The 17,807-nt window shown below is 46.3% G+C and overlaps 1 protein-coding gene across 2 annotated transcripts in view; it reads right to left on the reverse strand.

The window, feature by feature from the left end:
- The window catches only part of TDRD5 (tudor domain containing 5), an 88,510-nt gene that overhangs the window by 17,841 nt on the left and 52,862 nt on the right, over positions 1-17,807 (reverse strand). For both annotated transcript variants that reach the window (XM_068239734.1, XM_068239735.1), the window contains exons 10-12: positions 16,577-16,711; positions 15,229-15,399; positions 11,235-11,288 (exon numbers count right to left, since the gene is read on the reverse strand). In XM_068239734.1, coding sequence (XP_068095835.1) covers positions 11,235-11,288; positions 15,229-15,399; positions 16,577-16,711 — 360 coding nt within the window. The remainder of the gene's footprint in view (positions 1-11,234; positions 11,289-15,228; positions 15,400-16,576; positions 16,712-17,807) is intronic.

Consider the following 17,807-nt stretch of genomic DNA (forward strand, 5'->3'; position numbering starts at 1 on the left):
TGGATACATCACATGAATTCTCTAAAGCCAAAAGGGCTAAATGCAGAGATTGACCTCATATGTTATCTTAGTAATGATTGATGGGGACCGTATAAACACATCCTAGCCAGGTGATAATGGTGTGCAGAATAGAGTGGATGAGCATATATTTTGATTTATGTTTGAACACTAATTTAGATATACAGGGTCGTTTACCCCATAATATAAACACTAATGGAGGGGTTTAATATTTTTTTAGTTGTTAAGTTTTATGAGATTTTCAACGGTGGGGATTCAGTTTTTGATGTATGAGTGTCTCTTTCCACTATAATTTTGCATACTAGAATTACTGGGCATCGCTAATATTTTTGGATCGTATGTGTATGTGAATTTGCGATATCGATAGATCTGGATTGTGTATGTATTTCAAGAAGTGGGTGGGCTGAAGATGGGAAATGATGTGGATTGTATAAGTATATTGTAATCTTGATGCATTTCATGAGGGCCAGATTGGCTGGCTCCAGGATTTGCTGTAGCAACGATTTAAATTCTGCAAACCTTTCTAAGTTTTTCAAGCGTTTTGCAGGCGTCTTATGCGTCTTATTAAGCGTCTTATGCGTTTATTGAGAAAACGAATTTCCATTCTCAGTGGGAGTGAGGGATCTGAACATACGTCCCCTCAGTGGGAGGGTACGTATAATACATCTAATTGGCAGCCTGCGCTCCAAGGTGGCTAGAACGCGGAAGCAGCGGTAAAGCCAATTAGGTTCTGGGGGAGGAACGGGGCGGGTATGCGGCTATAAATACGTGTTACGGAAACTTCTGCGCATGCTCCTGATGAGTCCAATAGGACAAAACTAGTAGGGCGTGGCCTGCAGAAGCGGAAGTCAGCCGGCGTGGCGTGCGGGGAGACCAAAGTACGGTTATCCATGCGGACACAGAGAGCCAGCCAGGTGGGCAACGTAAAACGGTAGAGCCCTATAAAACTCCAATGCTCTTCAAAATACTACTGGAATGTGAGTGTGCATTTTTAATATAAATTAAACTTTTCGTATGGTTTTACGCTATGGGAAGGAATATGTGTTTTATTTGAGGTGAATGCTGTGGACTTGCTGTCGGTTAAAACTGTTTAAGGAGCCAATATAGGCAGGGGATTGCCTGAAAATATCCCAGAGGCGCTTGAGACCCATCTAGCCGAGGGTCATCTTCTAAGGGTGAGTGCCCACTTCTGAGGGTGAGGTGGTGGTGGTCATTCCATTTGCTCTCTGGAGATAAAGTTTGGCACAGAACTGAATATACAGGACTTTACATATTGATCTCTTGGACAGCGGATACAGCAGGAGCGCTAATTCCTTTTTATATGGAACTGTAACCTGTTTGTCCAGCAAAGCCTGTGTGCTGTCCCACGTGTTCAGTAGCCAAGTCTGTAGTGTCCAAGTGTGAGCCTGGGCCCACTCGGGTGCAGCTAAGGTTCTGGTGGCCCCAAGCAGTCCATAACTTGAGGCCCCAACCCACGAAAGAAGCGGCGCTGCTAAAAAAAAAAAAAATGGATAGCCACACCTCAAAACAAAGCGGTGCACGCAGCATGCCACATCAAAAAATAGGTGTGGCCAAAACATGATGTGGGTGGGGCCAAATACTAGCAGTTTCTAGGCTAAATTGCACCCAGGGCGAGGCATAAAATACGCCCCCAACGTGGAGACAGGTATAGGTGCCCGCAATATAGGTAGCCAGCTATAGGTCCCACCCCAGTATAGGTAGCCCATATAGTTGCCCTCAGTATAGGTTAGATAGGTAGGTGCCTCCAATATAGGTAGCCAGTATATTTGCCCTAGTATAGGTTAGATAGGTATATGCCCCCACTATCTGTTAGATAGGCATATGCCCCCAGTATAGGTTAGATAGGTATATGCCCCCAGTATAGGTTAGATAGGTATATGCCCTCAGTGTAGCTTAGATAGGTATATGTCCACAGTATAGGTTACATAGGAATATGCCCCAGTATGTGCGCAGCAGGGGGGGGGGGGAGCGGCCAGAGTGAAGTTTCCACTTACCTGCCTGGATCCTGCACACAGTTTCCATCTTCATCCTCTCCCGATGCACGTAGCATTGGTAAGAGCTCCCCCTGTGATGACATGCGGTTACGTCATCACAGGGGGCGCTGTTACCATAGTGACAGGCGCCAGGACAGGAAGTAGATAGAAGCTGGCAGGATCGAGGAAGGGACGTGGGAAATTCTCTCTCCCCGCCGCTCCGCCTGGTGTCCACACGCCCGCCGCCAGCAGCAGAGCGAGGCCTCCATGCAATGTGAGGCCCCAAACGGGGGCTTGACTTGCTTGTATGCTGGCGGCACCCCTGGGCCCACTCTACTACTGGAATGGTGGACGTCATTAGTCCTAGTAGCGACATAACCTCTCTGATCAGTACTGTCTGATCTGACCTGAACTGTCGTAATCTTACCAGCAATTTTGCTGCCTTGTCCTGTGGAAGAAACACTTTCTCCTGTTTTGTGTCCCACAGTAGTCCTAGGAAAATAAAATTTTGGGTTGGAAGCAAGTTGGACTTCTCCTTGATTATTAGCCACCCCAGGTCCGAAAGGACCTGAACAGAAACATTTAGATCCCTGTGCAAGTCCGCTACAGAGTCTGCTAGAAATAAAAAGTCGTCTAGGTACGGGAGAACTCTTACATTGTGGAGATGGAGGAATGCCGCCTCTGCTACAATCTTCGTGAATATCCTCGAGGCTGAGGATATTCCGAAAGGAAGAGCTCGGTACTGATAGTGGCAAACGCTGTCACCGAACCAGACTGCATATTTTAGATACCTTTGGTATCGAGGATGAATCGGTACATGCAGATACGCGTCTTCGAGATCGATAGTCGCCATAAAGGCGTGGGGCCATATCAAATTTCGGACAGAGGCGATGCTCTCATTGCGGAAGTGTTTCTCCACAATGTAAGGGTTCAGAGGTTTCGGATTTAAAATCATCCAAAACTTTCCCCAGGGTTTTTTTTATTATGAAAAAAACCCTGGAGTAAAACCCCTTGAAGTGGTCCTCTACTGTTGATCTACCCTGTGGATTACATTTTGGGATAATAGAGTAGTCACTAAATCTAATAAGGCCTGTGCCTTGTCTGGATCCTTGAGGGTCCCTGTTACAAGTCTGCTGGGGGGAGGTCGGGACCAAAATTCCAGCTTGTACCCGTTCTTTATTAGGTTAATATGAACTGGCTGGACGTAATCTTTTCCCAAGCTGGAAAAAATGAAAGAAGTCTCCCCCCGACCTGAGGCTTTCTGTCACTTGTCAGGCTTGGGAGTGCTGGGATTTCTTGTCCTGTTGAACAAGAAAGAAGACTTTCCCTTACTGGAGTTATAGGTCCACTTTCTGGACTCTCCCCCCAGTTCTTTTGTTCTAGTAAGGACCCCCGGCTAACGAACTTGCTTCTTTTTCTTATCTGAGAATTTTTTTGGCCTTATCTGAGGATCTCTCAAGTACTGCTTCCAGATCCTTCGCAAAGAGTAAAACAGGCCATACACTTGTTAGATTAGCAGCAGATAGATCATCAGATAGATCTCTGATCTATTTGATGTTTTTTTAGCAAGACTTGGTGTACAGAGGTGCCAGAGTAAAATAAAAATGTTTAAAAATCGTCTAAAAGAGGGGGATGTTTAGGTGGACTTAACTCCCTCGAAAATATAAAACTCAATTGAGTCACAATATATCAATACAAAAAATGTATTTAACTCCACTTAGTGCAACGCGTTTCGCATGTGTGGTCCTGCTTCATCAGGCAAACAGGAGCATAACTCAATGGGTCTAAATGCGAGGCGCTCACTTCTGCATTTAGACTCATTGAGTTATGCTCCTGTTTGCCTGATGAAGCAGGAACACACCTGTGAAACGCGTTGCACTAAGTGGAGTTTGATACAATTTTTGTATTGATATATTGTGACTCAATTGAGTTTTATATTTTCGAGGGAGGTAAGTCCACCTGTACATCCCCCTCTTTTAGACGTTTTTTAAACGTTTTTATTCTACTCTGGTGCCTCTGTACACCAAGCCTTGCTGAAACCTTGATTCCACCCTCGGTGAAGGAGTGCTACCCCGTTTCCTATCTACAGAGAGCGACATCTTAAAAACCTGAGTGGGGTCAGGTTCTAATACTCCCCACCTGCACTTGAAGTGGTTGCCTATTTGTAACCCATGTTTGCGAGTATATCTAAATATTTTGCTTTAAAGGGAACCAGAGAGGATGCAATATACATACCTGGGGCTTCCTCCAGCCCCATACGCACGGATCGCTCCCACGCCGCAGTCCTCCTCTGCCTGGAACCGCCGCCACCGGGTCCCGTCATTGCCGCGAGTCGGCAAGTCGGCCGGCGGACGCGGCCAATTCTCCGCATCACCGGGTTCTCTCCCCATACTGATACGCATGTGGCCGCTAACTGCGCAGCCGCATGCGTACATGTATGGAGGGAGCCCCTGTGATGCGGACAATTGGCCGCGTCCGCCGGAAGTGACGGGCCCGGTACCGGCGGATCCAGGAAGCTGAGGACGGCGGCGTGGGAGCGATTCAGGCTTATGGGGCTGGAAGAAGCCCCAGGTATGTATAAAATCTTTATCTTTTTCCACCCACCGTTCCTCTCTGGTTCCCTTTAAACCACAACCAACTTAACAATATTACACCATATTGGGCTCTCGATTTCTCTTTGTTCTTCCGATCTATCTGATGTGTTTAGGAACATTATTTTTTACTAGGAACAGATTTCCAATAGATTTCAGTATGAAATCTATTGAAAATCGATCTGATGGCATTTTTTGCCATCAGATTTCCATTAGGTACAATGCAAAATAATAAGCCATCTCAACAGATTTTCCTAGATTTTCCAGCAGGTCAGATCGATTGAAATCAATCGAAATCGGCCGCAAATCGATTGATTGGTCAATCGTTTTGAGATTGATCGTCCGATAATCGGCTCAGTGTATGGGCACCTTAATTCGCCCTGGAACTCCATTGCACATAATTTATGCTTGGAACCCAGATCACCTTCCCATGTATTGAGCCAAATAGCCCGGCGGGCTGAATTGATGAAGGCCGCAGTCTTAGCTACAGATCTGAGGCTTTCTGAAGCTGCATCTGCTAAGAAAGCCACCGTCTTAACTATCACAGACAAGGAAGACAATATCTTCTCATGAGAAGTACCCTCCACCAGATGCTTCTTAAGACCGGTTATCCACTTATCCAGGTTTCTGGCCAAATAGATAGAGGATATGGCTGGCTTAAAGCCAATGGGTACTAGTTTAAAAATAAAAAAGTCGGATACTCACCTAAGGAGAGGGAAGGCTCGGTCCTAATGAGCCTTCCCTCTCCTCTCCCGGTGCCCTCGGTGCTGCGCTGGCTCCTCCGTTCGCGTCCGCCGCCGCAGGGACTTTGGAGGTCTTTGGGAGCACTCGGGCTTCCGAAGACGGGCCACTCCATACTACGCACGCGCGAGTGCCTCATAGAGGGCGCTCGCGCATGCGTAGTAAGGAGCGGCCCGTTTCGGGATCCCGAGAGCTCCCGAAGGCTTCCGAAAGCTCCCTTCGGCATGCGGAAGTGGCAGTATTTGACCGAACTGGTCAAATACTGCCACGGGGATCCTGCGCGGGACCGGGCATGGGGAGAGGAGAGGTTCATTAGGACCGAGCCTTCACTCTCCTTAGGTGAGTATCCGACTTTTTTATTTTTAAATTGGTAAACACTCACTTTAAATGAAAAGGAAACTGAATCCCAGGCTCTTTTCAACAAAGTTTCAGCCTTTTTATCCATTGGAATTTTTAGTTTGCCAATATCCTCAAATGAAAGGTCAGTCCCTCTGGAATACTGAGCCACAGGAGCGTCAAGCCTTGGACATTTGGCCCATGGAGCCTTATCTCTTGAAATACCTAGGACTGAACAATTTCCTTTCCGGATCTTTCCACTGTGATGAGATAATGTGCTTAATAGCGGAATGTACAGGGAAGCATTTAGTTGGCTGACCCTCCAACCCTCTATAAATCTCGTTTTGCGCAGAGGTCATTGGTGCAATCTCAGGAATTTGTTCAGAGTCATAAATGGCCTTTAGCAATTCCAAAGTATCCTCAGCACTATAAAAGTATTGCGAGGTTCTAGAGGGACCAGACTCAGGAGATACATCAGAGTCTCTGGCCTCCCCCTCCTCCATGAACTCCTCTTCCGCCTCCTCAGATATAGTTTCTATACCCCCAATCTGAGAATCCCCTCTAAGTATCTGCACATGAGGGAAACTCTGCGATAGAGACTGAGATGGAAGGACGGGTAACACATTATCAAAAGGTTGTAACTGGGCCTGTCTGTCCTGAAAAGAGGGTATCCCTGACACACCAGGAATCTGACTGTCTTCAATGTAGGATAGCTGCTGCGGTTCAGATACAGGCTGCACTGGAACCGGAAGGGCAGATCTTAATGCAGCAAATGTGGTAGCTAGTTCAGCCTTCATCGCATTCATAAGGTCTAACATGGCTCTATTGGTAGCATTTGTATCAACAGGGGTAGAAGTGGTAGAGGACTGTTTAGCTATGCAATCTACACACTGAGATCTTTAATACCCCGATGGTAAATTAACATCACATTTCCTACACCTTTTGTCAGTGTGCTTCACAACCTGCAACAAACACGAAAAACAAGCCCCCATAAGATAATATCTACCTATATTAGCAATGAGGTTAGAGGAGAGGAGTCACAGTAGCTGTGGAGCATTCACTGCCTGCTCAGGTGCATCCACGGACTGTTGGGTGGCATCAGGTCCAGCTTCTGACTGCTCCATGCTGTCTCCTTGTCTGCATGATTCCAAAGAGGCTCTTAATGTTATGCCTCGGCAGCACCGCCTCCCCTACTGACTTCAGTTAGCTAACTTTATCTGCTGCCTAACCCGCCCGCTGCGGGTTTAAAGTTTTATTGTGGCCAGCTGCACCCTATTGCTCTGCCCTCCCCCCTGTCCGGCCGCGCTGTCTCCCGATATGGAAGATGCTGAAAACCACGAGGAAGGGAAGCCCGCCCCTATAGGCGGTGCGCTCCCCCTTTCCTGCCACGTCATCAGAGAGAGGGCGGAAGCGTACATCAGTCCCGACCTATCGTCTCCCACAATACGGAAGACGCCGCCGGTGTAATGTCAGATATTGCCGCCCGGAAGCAGCCTTCCTCACTGAGTATTGCGCATGCTCAGTGGGAAGTTAGACATTATTTACCTGAAATATCTCCGCTTCCGCACCACGTACACTCCCGAAATTTTCAGGGGAGGGAGGGGACCCCCAGATCTAGCTCTGTGTCGAATTGCAGCCCCCTAGCCCCGCTAGTTCCCGAGATAGGTTTGCTGCAATCAGTCTCGGGAACCAGCGGGGCTCGGGGGCTGCAATTCGGCACAGAGCTAGATCTGGGGGTCCCCTCCCTCCACTGAAAATTTCAGGGGTGTACATGGTGCGGAAGCGGAGATATTTATGACGTTTTACGTGGCTGCACAATTTAATGGGGCGCAGGCTCCAACTGCGCATGCGGGGCTGCAAAACGTGCAGGGCTGCAATATCTGACATTACACCGGCCACACACGTGTCTGCTATCAATGCAGACAGAGGTGAAGTACTGCAGGCTGGCCCATCGTCTTCCAGGACGCAGAAGATGCTGTGGAATCACCACACACGCCGGTAGGGTCGCAACAAAGTTTTTTTTTTTTTTTAAATGTACCAAACACATCCTGGCACACCTGGGAGGCAGCAGCTACAGGTCCTTACCCTTCGCCCCACAGGGCCCAGAATAGGAAAATGATCATGCAGGCAAAATCCCTACCTAATACATGATCAGACAGAGCACCAGACAAGGTAGCTCCCCTGCAGCTGGATATATAAAAAAAGGGATATAACATCTACCTTAAGGCAGGTACCAACAGGCTCCCTCACCTCAGATTCCCTAACTGCCTGTACCTCAGGTGTTAGAAGGAGGGGGAGCTTATATGGACAGGGCCTAATTAATTTAATTTGCCTGTTTCCTTTCAGGGGTGGGCCAGTCTCCTCTCAGGAGAAAGCCATCCTGAAGGACAAAGAGAAAACTGGAGCCCAACAGAGGGGAAATGTAGCATTGTACTAGCATTGGTTACAGTGAAGAATACAGTCAACAGAAAGTAACTTTCACTGCCACTGTTGACATACAAGTTATGCTGTGATGCACTGCATTGGGATACCATAGTCCACTGAATTGCATCGCACTAGAGGCACTCAAAGTCGCATAGGCTTGCAATTGTAGTGCAATTATGTGTGTTAAATGCCTAAGATACATGCCACCTAGGACACAAAGAACCCTCTGCACCTAATGACACAGCATACCCTCCACTCACAAGGACACAGAATGCCCTCTCCTGTCCTGGACACAGTGTGCTCTCCTCTCCCCAGTACACAGAATGCCATGCCTCCAGAATGCCCTCTGCTAACCAGGGCACAGAGCACTCTAAAAACATGAAATTCCCAGCAATGCCGACTACCCACTGTACTCGAGAACACAAGCTATTTGTTGCCCATCAAAGCACAAAAATGCCTGCTTTAGCACCAGGAACACAGAGCTGCCCCTCTGCCCACCACCAATAAAGAAAAACACAAAATAAACACATCCCCCTAGAACACAAAATACTCAATACCCCCTGGAGTAGAGGTCCACTTCCACATAAAATGCTGTAAAGTGCCAACTACCACCAAGAACACACATCTGCCCCTGAGTAGTGCCAAATGTCAGGACAGAGTTGGTCCTTTGCAGCAGAAAATACACCAGGTATACTGGGTCCTTTCTAGGACAATTTCTGATATAGTAAACCAGTTTTCCTGCTCCCTTGGAGTTTACTATAACGAGATTATACTGTACTAGCCGACCCGCAGCATAGCATACACCGCATAAGGGGGTAGCGGGCAGGAAGGAAGTATTGGGCACAGTGGCGGGGAGGGGGGTCAGAACCCCCCTCCCTCACCTGGGTCCCCTGTCACGGACGGTTGCGTGGTCGCAGACGCGTCCTAGAACCGCCCGTGAAGCAAATGCGATCACAATCGATTCTCTGCATCGATTGCGATTTAGATCAATAGAATCTGGATTGGTTGTGTAGAGGCTACCTGTAGCAACCTGGAATTTCTCTTTCTCCCAGCTGTCACGGAACAGCCGGGAGGAACGTAGGCGAACCTGGAAGATTCGCTGTCGATTTTTCCGATTTCTTGGTCAGATTTGCCAGTCATTGCAGCGATCAGAATTGACATTCCTGGTTTTGTAAAATACAAGTTTTCTCCTCTTCCAGAGGACTGGCAGTAACTTAGGTGCGGGATGTCTTTTGATTTGCTAATTAGCTTGGACAATGCTTGTGTCCAAGATGTCCCCAGTCACCAAATGGTGACTCTATTCAGAGAACGGCTGCCCTCACAGTTGGGGGCCAGACAGATCGGAGCCATCCAGCCAGCCTAGGAAAACATAGAGTTTTGATCTTTTGCATATTTACGGAATACCGTAAATAGAATAGTTATGAGAACGGTATCATTGGATTGGCAGAACCGTGCTGCATCTTTTGATACCAGCCGAGAGGGGCCAGGGGCCCCTACAACCAAGTTATCAAACTTCTCAAGAACTGGATCTGATGCCCTAGCCATGTCTGATGTCATATTAATCGGTATTTTCTGACAATCAGGAATCTGCTATCTACCTAAATATGACATGTACCGTTTATGAGTTATGGCATTTTAGAAGTTTAAGCCTAAATCTCTCCCCAAGGACTTGAACTGTGGTTGGTTGGTAACTCAGAGGGGGCCGGCATTGCCACACCCCCAAACCAGCTTCATCAAAAGCACATTGCCAGCAGGCGGACCTCATTCCTCCATATTCCATCTTCCTGGGAGCCTGCTGCCACTCTGAGGACCAGTGGCGGCGATCTTGTCTGAACTTTGCTCCTGCCTGAAATTAACTGAACTTTACAAGTTTTCCCACAAAAGGTCCTTTTTCCACGAACCTAAGTATTTTATCCTTTTCTTTTCAAACTGCGCTACTAATGTCTCAATAATTGTTGATTTTAATAATTTTCTGTATATATTAATTATTCATATTGCATATTTAATAAACGACGTTCAAACGTCCTTTGTTTATTCAGCTACCCTATTATTCAGCTATACACAGAAACTGAACCCAGACTTCTGGAGAGACGCTACCATTGTCGCTAGGTAGACAGAATAGAGTGTGTTTAACCGTTTTATTTGCAGGTCTAGAAATAGCTAGTCAGTGGGTGCTTCTGGCCCAGGAAAGCTTCTGGCCCAGGAAAGAAGTGATGGCAGTTATACCCTGAAATAGTGTGTAATTTGTAATTACCGTACCTCACAGGCTCCCTTCTGGTCGGGCTGCTGCCCAAATTCTGTCCGTTTCTGCCCACTGATCGCGACCACAGCTTGCATGGTCTGTGTGCTGAAACCGATTGGAAGGCAATTTGCGGTCTGGCCACTAGGGGCCCTGTGACCCACCTGCGCCCCCCCGTAGCTTAAGTTCAGCCGCAGCTATGATTAAGAGGCAGCGTAAGGGGGTAGCGGGCAGGAAGGAGGTATTGGGCACAGCGGCAGGGAGGGGCGTCTGACCCCCCCTCACCTGGGCCCCCCCATCTGCGCACCCCCTCTAGCTGAAGTTCAGCAGCAGCAGCCGCCACCATTAGTAAGAGGCAGCGGGCGGGGATGACTCACCTCTTCAGCGTTTCTCTGTCGTCACTTCCTGCATTGCCGCCCACTGTATTGTAAGTGGACGGCATTGCAGGAAGTGACGACAGTGGACCGCATGCTGGGACGCGGAAGAGGTGAGTCATCCCCGCCCACTGCCTCTCACTAATAGCGGCGGCTGCTGCTGAACTTTAAGCTAGAGGGGGAGCGCAGATGGGGGACCCAGGTGAGGGAGGGGTACGACCCCCCTCCCCGCCGCTGTGCGCAATACCCCCTTCCTGCCCGCTACCCCCTCCAGCTCGGCGGAAAGTCTAGGACCGCCCCTGGGGGCAGGGTGCTACTTCTTCTTGCTTGGACAGGCCCCTTTTTCTGCTTAGACCGGCCCTGGGGGCAGGGCGCTACCTCTTCTTCTTGCTTAAAGGGTGAGGCACGTAGCCTATTAAATATATAGACTGCCAGTTACCACTGCCCCAAGAACATTCTATTCCATCTGTCCTCAAGTAGAGAGTGCCAAATGCCGATATAAGTTTGCTCAGCCTACCTTTAAAATGGATCCCTCTTGCTGATCTTGCTTGACTTTGCTGTCCAATGCCTTCTGCAACAGAGAGAATATGAAACACAGTTACGGTATGTTCACACTGCAGTATGCACAGAAAACTGCAATATGCATAGTAAGGTTGAGAAGGCTGCTGAACCACCGTGACAGTGAAAATTAGCTGGCTCTGTATTGGTCATAAGGTCAGTGAACTGTAGGGCTGTCAGTTGGATGGTGCTAGCGTTAGGCATAAAGTGCACACTAAGAATTTTGGGTGAAAATAATGTGACAGGGCACCAAAAGTTGTCATGCCATTCACTGACAGCAGCGACAGAACTGGTTACAGAAGCAGACATACAAATTCAATGGCAGGCTGCAGTGTGTGCAGATACAAAAAAAAAAAAAAAAAATAGAAGGAGTGAGTGTAATGCTATGCTTAGCCAGAACACACATAGATCACATCATTTTTCCAGTAACATTTAAGTAGAGTAAGGCAGGGTATAAAATTGACTTTCATTATCTGCGGTAAGAAAAAATAAAAAAAAAATAAAATGCATGAAAAAATGCATACTAAAGTAAATAGTGTCCTCAAAACCACTGCCAAAAATTACAGGGATATGTGTGAACCCCACCTTACACAATTGCACCCAGGGCTGAACAATTTTTGGGTACCTGGGGTCAGAGTCATGAAATAAACTGTAATTATAAGAAAAAAATATGATAAAATGTTCTCTCGCTCTCAGATAATAGTCATCATAAATAACTTGTAAATACAGTAATAGCTGTGCTTAGTCCACAAAAATGAAATAATAAACCAATCAAAAAAACTGTTACTTGTGCTGCTGCAATAAAGCAGTCACTGTATTTTTAAAATAGATATACATTTCTGATTGTGACTGTATATGTGATGTGTACAAAGGAATCTTTTATGCACATGTGCAGTAGTTGTGTCACTAATAGGGATGGTAAATGAGATCCAAATAATTATGTGTTGATGCCGTTTTATGCAAATTTTGCATGCAAATTTATGCAGCTTGAAAAAAAGATCAAACTCCATTTTTGCCAGGGTTAATTGATCCATTTTGAAACTACATTCCTTATGATTTTGGCCTTTCTAGTCACTATTGCGACATCCAGCTGAGCGATTATGCAAACTGGCATTTGTGTATAATTTTAAGATTACAAAAAGAGTAATCATTTTTTATGAGCTGTCATTTGTTTAACCACTTGAGGACCACAGTGGTAAACCCCCCTAAAGACTAGGCTCTTTTTTCATAATTGGCCACTGCAGCTTTAAGGCCAAGCTGCAGGGCCGCACAACACCGCACACAAGTGATCCCCTCCCCCCTTTTCTCCCCACCAACAGAGCTCTCTGTTGGTGGGGTCTGATCGCCCCCCAGTTGTTTGTTTGTTTTTTAATCAATATTTATGTTCGTTTTTTAAAATGTTTTTTACTATTTCTTTAATTATTTCTTTTTTTTGAAAACCCCTCCCTCCCTCCCCCAAGCCGGCCAATCAGGCGATCAGCTGTCATAGGCTTCTGCCTGTGAGAGCCGATCACTCTCTTGTCCCCAGGGGGACAGCCGTGTCACACGGCTGTCCCCAGTGCAGCGCTGCTGCTGATCGCAGCGCTGCACTGTGTAAATAGACGGCGATCACGCTGTCTAACAGTCTCCCGAGCGGCAACAGCCGCTCGGAGACTGAAGACGGGGCAGAGCTCCCCCCCCAAGAAGCAGATGAGCGAGCACCCTGCGCGCAATCTCCTTCAGTAGCCGGATCCAGGACCTGATGCCAATTGGCGTTAGGCGGTCCTGGGGCTGCCGCTGCGGCCACGTCCATTGGCGTGCAGCGGTCTTTGAGTAGTTAATCAAGTACATTTGATTGTTAACACATTTAATTATAGTCAGCTCCTGTACCACTTGTATATGATTCATCTCCCTTTGCTCATGAAATCTATTAATTTGATAGGTTATTAAATTTGGTGGTAGTTATTTATAGGGGTGGTGGTTTAATTGCTGTGTGTCATACCATTTTAAGTGATTTTAACTGTGTTGAACTCCTTGCATATAGGTTGATTTTTTGAAATTGAATATAAATAAGGATTATTATTGGTGGTGCATCTGATTTAACAGGATTCTTTCTTTTTCCTTTATTGCAATATTAGTCTTGCAGCTTGCATGCCTCTTATATAGCAATATAATTTTGGAGTACGGATATATATTTACCGTAATTTGAAGAGTGTTTAGTAGATGAATAGCCCTATCATTTTCCTGCAGAGTACCTGCACATCACTCTTACATTTACCCACAGCTGGATTGTCTAGGCCCCATTGATGTCTGCACCCTCTGCATGTTCTTTCACCAAGAACTACAGGTAGTCCCTGACTTACGAACGACTCGCGGATACAAACGGCATGGATTCTCTGTTTCCATTGGAACAAGTCAAAAAAAAATAATTTTCAAATTGAACTTGTAGTTTTTGAGAAAATCGATTTAAAAAAAATCAAAGTAAAAAATGGCTTTTAAACTTGTATAAACAGGTACAAAGGGCAGAGGTGACACGGAGGGGGACACTGGAGGCACAGGGGGGCACATAGGAGGTACAGGGGACAGAGATGGCACAATGTTCCGACTTAAGAACAGATTCAGGTTAAGAATGAACCTACAGTCCCTATCTCGTTTGTTAACCGAGGACTACCTGTAGTTTTGATTTCTATTTAACAGCTACTCTACAGCTATATCCTAAGCTTAAGTGAAGTGTTTTTCTAAAATACCATATACTGTATATTCATGTATAAGCCACATTTTTGTGACTAAAAAAGTGGCCCAAAAGTGGGGGGTCTCAACTTAAACACAAGTCATAATTCTACCGAGCATATGTCGTTCCAAAAGCCAGTGGTATGAGTAGCGGTTCCTTTTAGTCTTGTCTGTCATGTCCTACCCCAGCTCCCCCCTCCCCAGTGGTATGAGCAGCTGAGCATCGTCCAACATGTATTCACTTACCTGGGGCTTCTACTAGCCCCCTACCGCCCGTGCCATCACTGCATGAGCCTCCGGTTCCCTGCAGCTCCCTAGTTTCCTTTCGATGCGGTGCCCCAGTCTACACGCTCCTTCTGATCTTGCTCCTATGCATGGGAACATTCTGCACACGCGCAGTACAAAAAAAGTGTCAGAACACTCCAGGAGATGGGCGCATGAACGATAAAGCGCACGTACAGTGGCACGTTGAGTCGCCAACCAGAAGAGTGACGGTGTGGGGGGGGGGGGGGACCGGATGAACACTTATTGACAGTACAGGGTGGCTGCAAGGAACTAGTAGAAGCCCCAGGTAAGTTGCATTTTTTTTTTAGGTCAGTTTAGGTTCACTTTAAGGCAAAAGTTGGGGGGCCAGCTTATACTCCAGTATAGAGGGTACATAAAAAACAAAACAAAACAGAGGTATGCTAATGCTTAAAAGTTTGAATGACCCAACACATTGTCCGTTTTAATAAAAAAAAACTCACTAAAACCTCAATTTAAGCCAGGTTGCGCTGCATAGCTCAGCTCCCTCGCAGAAAATGGCCCTGGCCTTTTCTCTATCAGATATAGAAAAGGTAGAAGCTTTTTTCAGCAAGGTGGTGGCCGGCGTGACAGGTCTGCACATGTGCGGAAAACCGCGCATGCGCAGACCTGTCACGTCGGCCGCTGTGATGACAAGCGGCGTAACGAACCAGGAAGAGCCGGCCTGACACCCGACCCGGGTGTCGCTGGTAACGTGGGCCGGCGGAGGCGCACGGAGAAGAGCCAGGAGGACGCCAGGGGACCTTGCGGCCTGCGGTGGGCTGGAGGAAACCCAAGGTAAGTGAGGTCTTTTAAATTCGGGAACTCCTCAGTGTTACTTTAAGTTGGATGATTTTTGTACCAGTTCAACAGCCCTAATTGTACCCAGTATTAAACATTTTCTGCTTACAAAATACAATCCTTTCCTATGCAAGACTGGGCTTCTAAAAAACCAGGCTTACTTCATGGCTAGACTGTACACTGTGCTGTACATCTTTGGTTTCAGAGGAAGGCTGCACTGTGCAATTAGCTGTCAATGTACATCCATAAAATGAGCAGCTCTCATCCCATACATCTTCACCAGTGAAAACAGTCTCTAGGTGCGGCATCTCTGATTCCGTCTCCTCTTTCATCTAAAAGAAAAAAAAAAAGAAATACTTTCTGCATCAGTATAACAACTCTTTTTATACCTTCATTCTTTAACTTTTTTTTTGGGGGGGGGGGGGGGGGATCAAAGTGGAAGTAAAAATGCAGGATGTACAAGGCATAACCAGTCCTGGAACTGGGCTAAGACATGAAGTGTGCTGAACCCGTTGTGTGTCTCAAGCCATACACCCCAGAGGCGCAACTTGGTCTGATTAACCAGAGGATCTGGTGAGTGACACACTGAAAGGGGGATGATAAGCGTGCAATCATATTGATGATGTGAAGTCTGAGAGCGCAAACTTTTATACAAGAAATTTGACAACCAGCTTTACCCAGGAATCAGTTTGCTGAACTTCGACTTTAATGATAATTCCTCATAGCCGTTTTGATATGTTCATCACATATGCCACATTGAGGAAATTTTTTTTTGCAAAGCAGGATATGCAGAAGTAACATAGGGGAAAGCTAGCGCTTGGTTTTATATATATTTTTGCTCACAAATGCAAGCTGACCCATCGCAATTACTTGTTGAGTACTCCCTGTCCTGTGCTCTCCCACTGTTCAGAGTAACATGCAGGGAAGAAGCATTGCGTATCCGACCTGCTCTGGGCATCTCCACGCAATGAGTAAAGTCTTCTCCCCCTAGCACCTGACACATGTAATGACGCAGTCAGAAGCTGGCATTAGGGGAAGCCATGAGGGAGAGAAGACGTCGCTCATTGTGTGAAGGTGCCCGGAGCAGGTGAGACATGCTCTGCTGCTTCCATCTGCACTGTGCATGGGGCTGGGGGAACACAGAAGAAGAGAGGGGGGGCACAAAGGGGGACACAAGGAAGACAAAAGCAACAAGGGGGACCCAACATTATAACTGGGAGGGATTGAGGGAGAAGACCCACAAGATGCCCCTACACAATAGGTTTGGTATACTTTTTTCCCCTGGTTGCGCCTTATGGTCAGGAGCGTCTTTTGGTTCAAAAAATACAATCATTTAAAAGTCATCTATACACACACACACACACACACACGGACACACACGGACACACACGGACACACACGGACACACACGGACACACACGGACACACACGGACACAGACACACACTTTCACTGAGGACCAACACAAAGCTAGGATAACATTTATGAACAGCAAATTGAAAGTTATCACCTGCACTTGAGGTTGTTCCTTCTGCAGCTCTGCTGTGCAGTTTTCACTGGAGACTGAAGGTTCGTGAAATGAATCTTCTGGCTTCTCTGAAGATGGGACCAAGTAGTGGACAAATGAACTACATTTCTTCATAATCTACAAAAACAGCATATGATTCAGTTAACAGATGTAGGCGTTTTTGTGTGACACTTAGAGACAATTTCCACTATCCACATTGCAGCGGTTCCATGTGATCATCGCAGGCAGAGACGCGGGTAGTACATGAAAAATGTTGCCTTTGTTTTCCTTCTAAGCAAAGATCGTTATGAGATAATGAATTGCATGTGTAGTACATCTAGAAAATAGAACATTAGTAGTAAAAAGTCTCATAGTGCTTGTTCACATCTAAAATCGAAATCGCTGACACCAGCAGTTTTCTATTTTTTTTTTGCACAATTTCTTTTAGCGCCTCCCGGAGCTTAGCTGCGCACTGTGATCTTTATAAAGCACTTTTCTAAGCACTTTTGCAAAGCGATTTTGTTTTATTTTTTTACTTCCTAATGTCAATCAGGAAGTGAAGTCTTTCAGCCGGAAATTAATAAATACAATGTATTTATTCATGAAAGTGCTGGGGAAATCGATATGCATAGTGTTTTTTTTAAACACATTGTGATTTCTCTATACCTTCCATTAAGGCAAATCGCTCCAAAAATGGTACAGGCAGCACTTTGCTGAGCGGATCAGAAACAAACTGCTCAGATGTGAACACTCTCATAGGGAATCATTGCACAAGCGCTTTTAGGGCGATTTTGAAAATCGCTGGCACTTTATAAAAAACCCGAAAACGCTCTAGGTGTGAACAAGCCCATATTGTTTTTCAGTACAGGAAGAGTTAAACAATTTCAGTTATCTACGCAAAATAATTTCTCTGAGCTATTTGACCCATTTGGGTACAATACAGAGCTGTTTCCTAAAGCAATTAGAGCCAAGAGATGATGAGAGAGCTTGAGATAAGGTTTTACTGCAGGAAAGTTCAAAGGGTCATAATTTCTACTTTATTTTATTCAGTAAATCCACATGGAGCAGGCACCAGCGATGAAAGTAATCGTCTCTTTATTAATCACATCAGTTTAAAAGCAGCAGTATAACAACGACAGACAGCTGTTTCGAGCCATCATGCTCTTTATCAAGTTGCCAAGGCTGCAATAGAAACATTCACCTTCCACCACTCCTTATATATCATATCAGCACC

Source organism: Hyperolius riggenbachi, chromosome 6, assembly GCF_040937935.1.
Source record: "Hyperolius riggenbachi isolate aHypRig1 chromosome 6, aHypRig1.pri, whole genome shotgun sequence".
Classification (NCBI taxonomy): Eukaryota; Metazoa; Chordata; class Amphibia; order Anura; family Hyperoliidae; genus Hyperolius; species Hyperolius riggenbachi.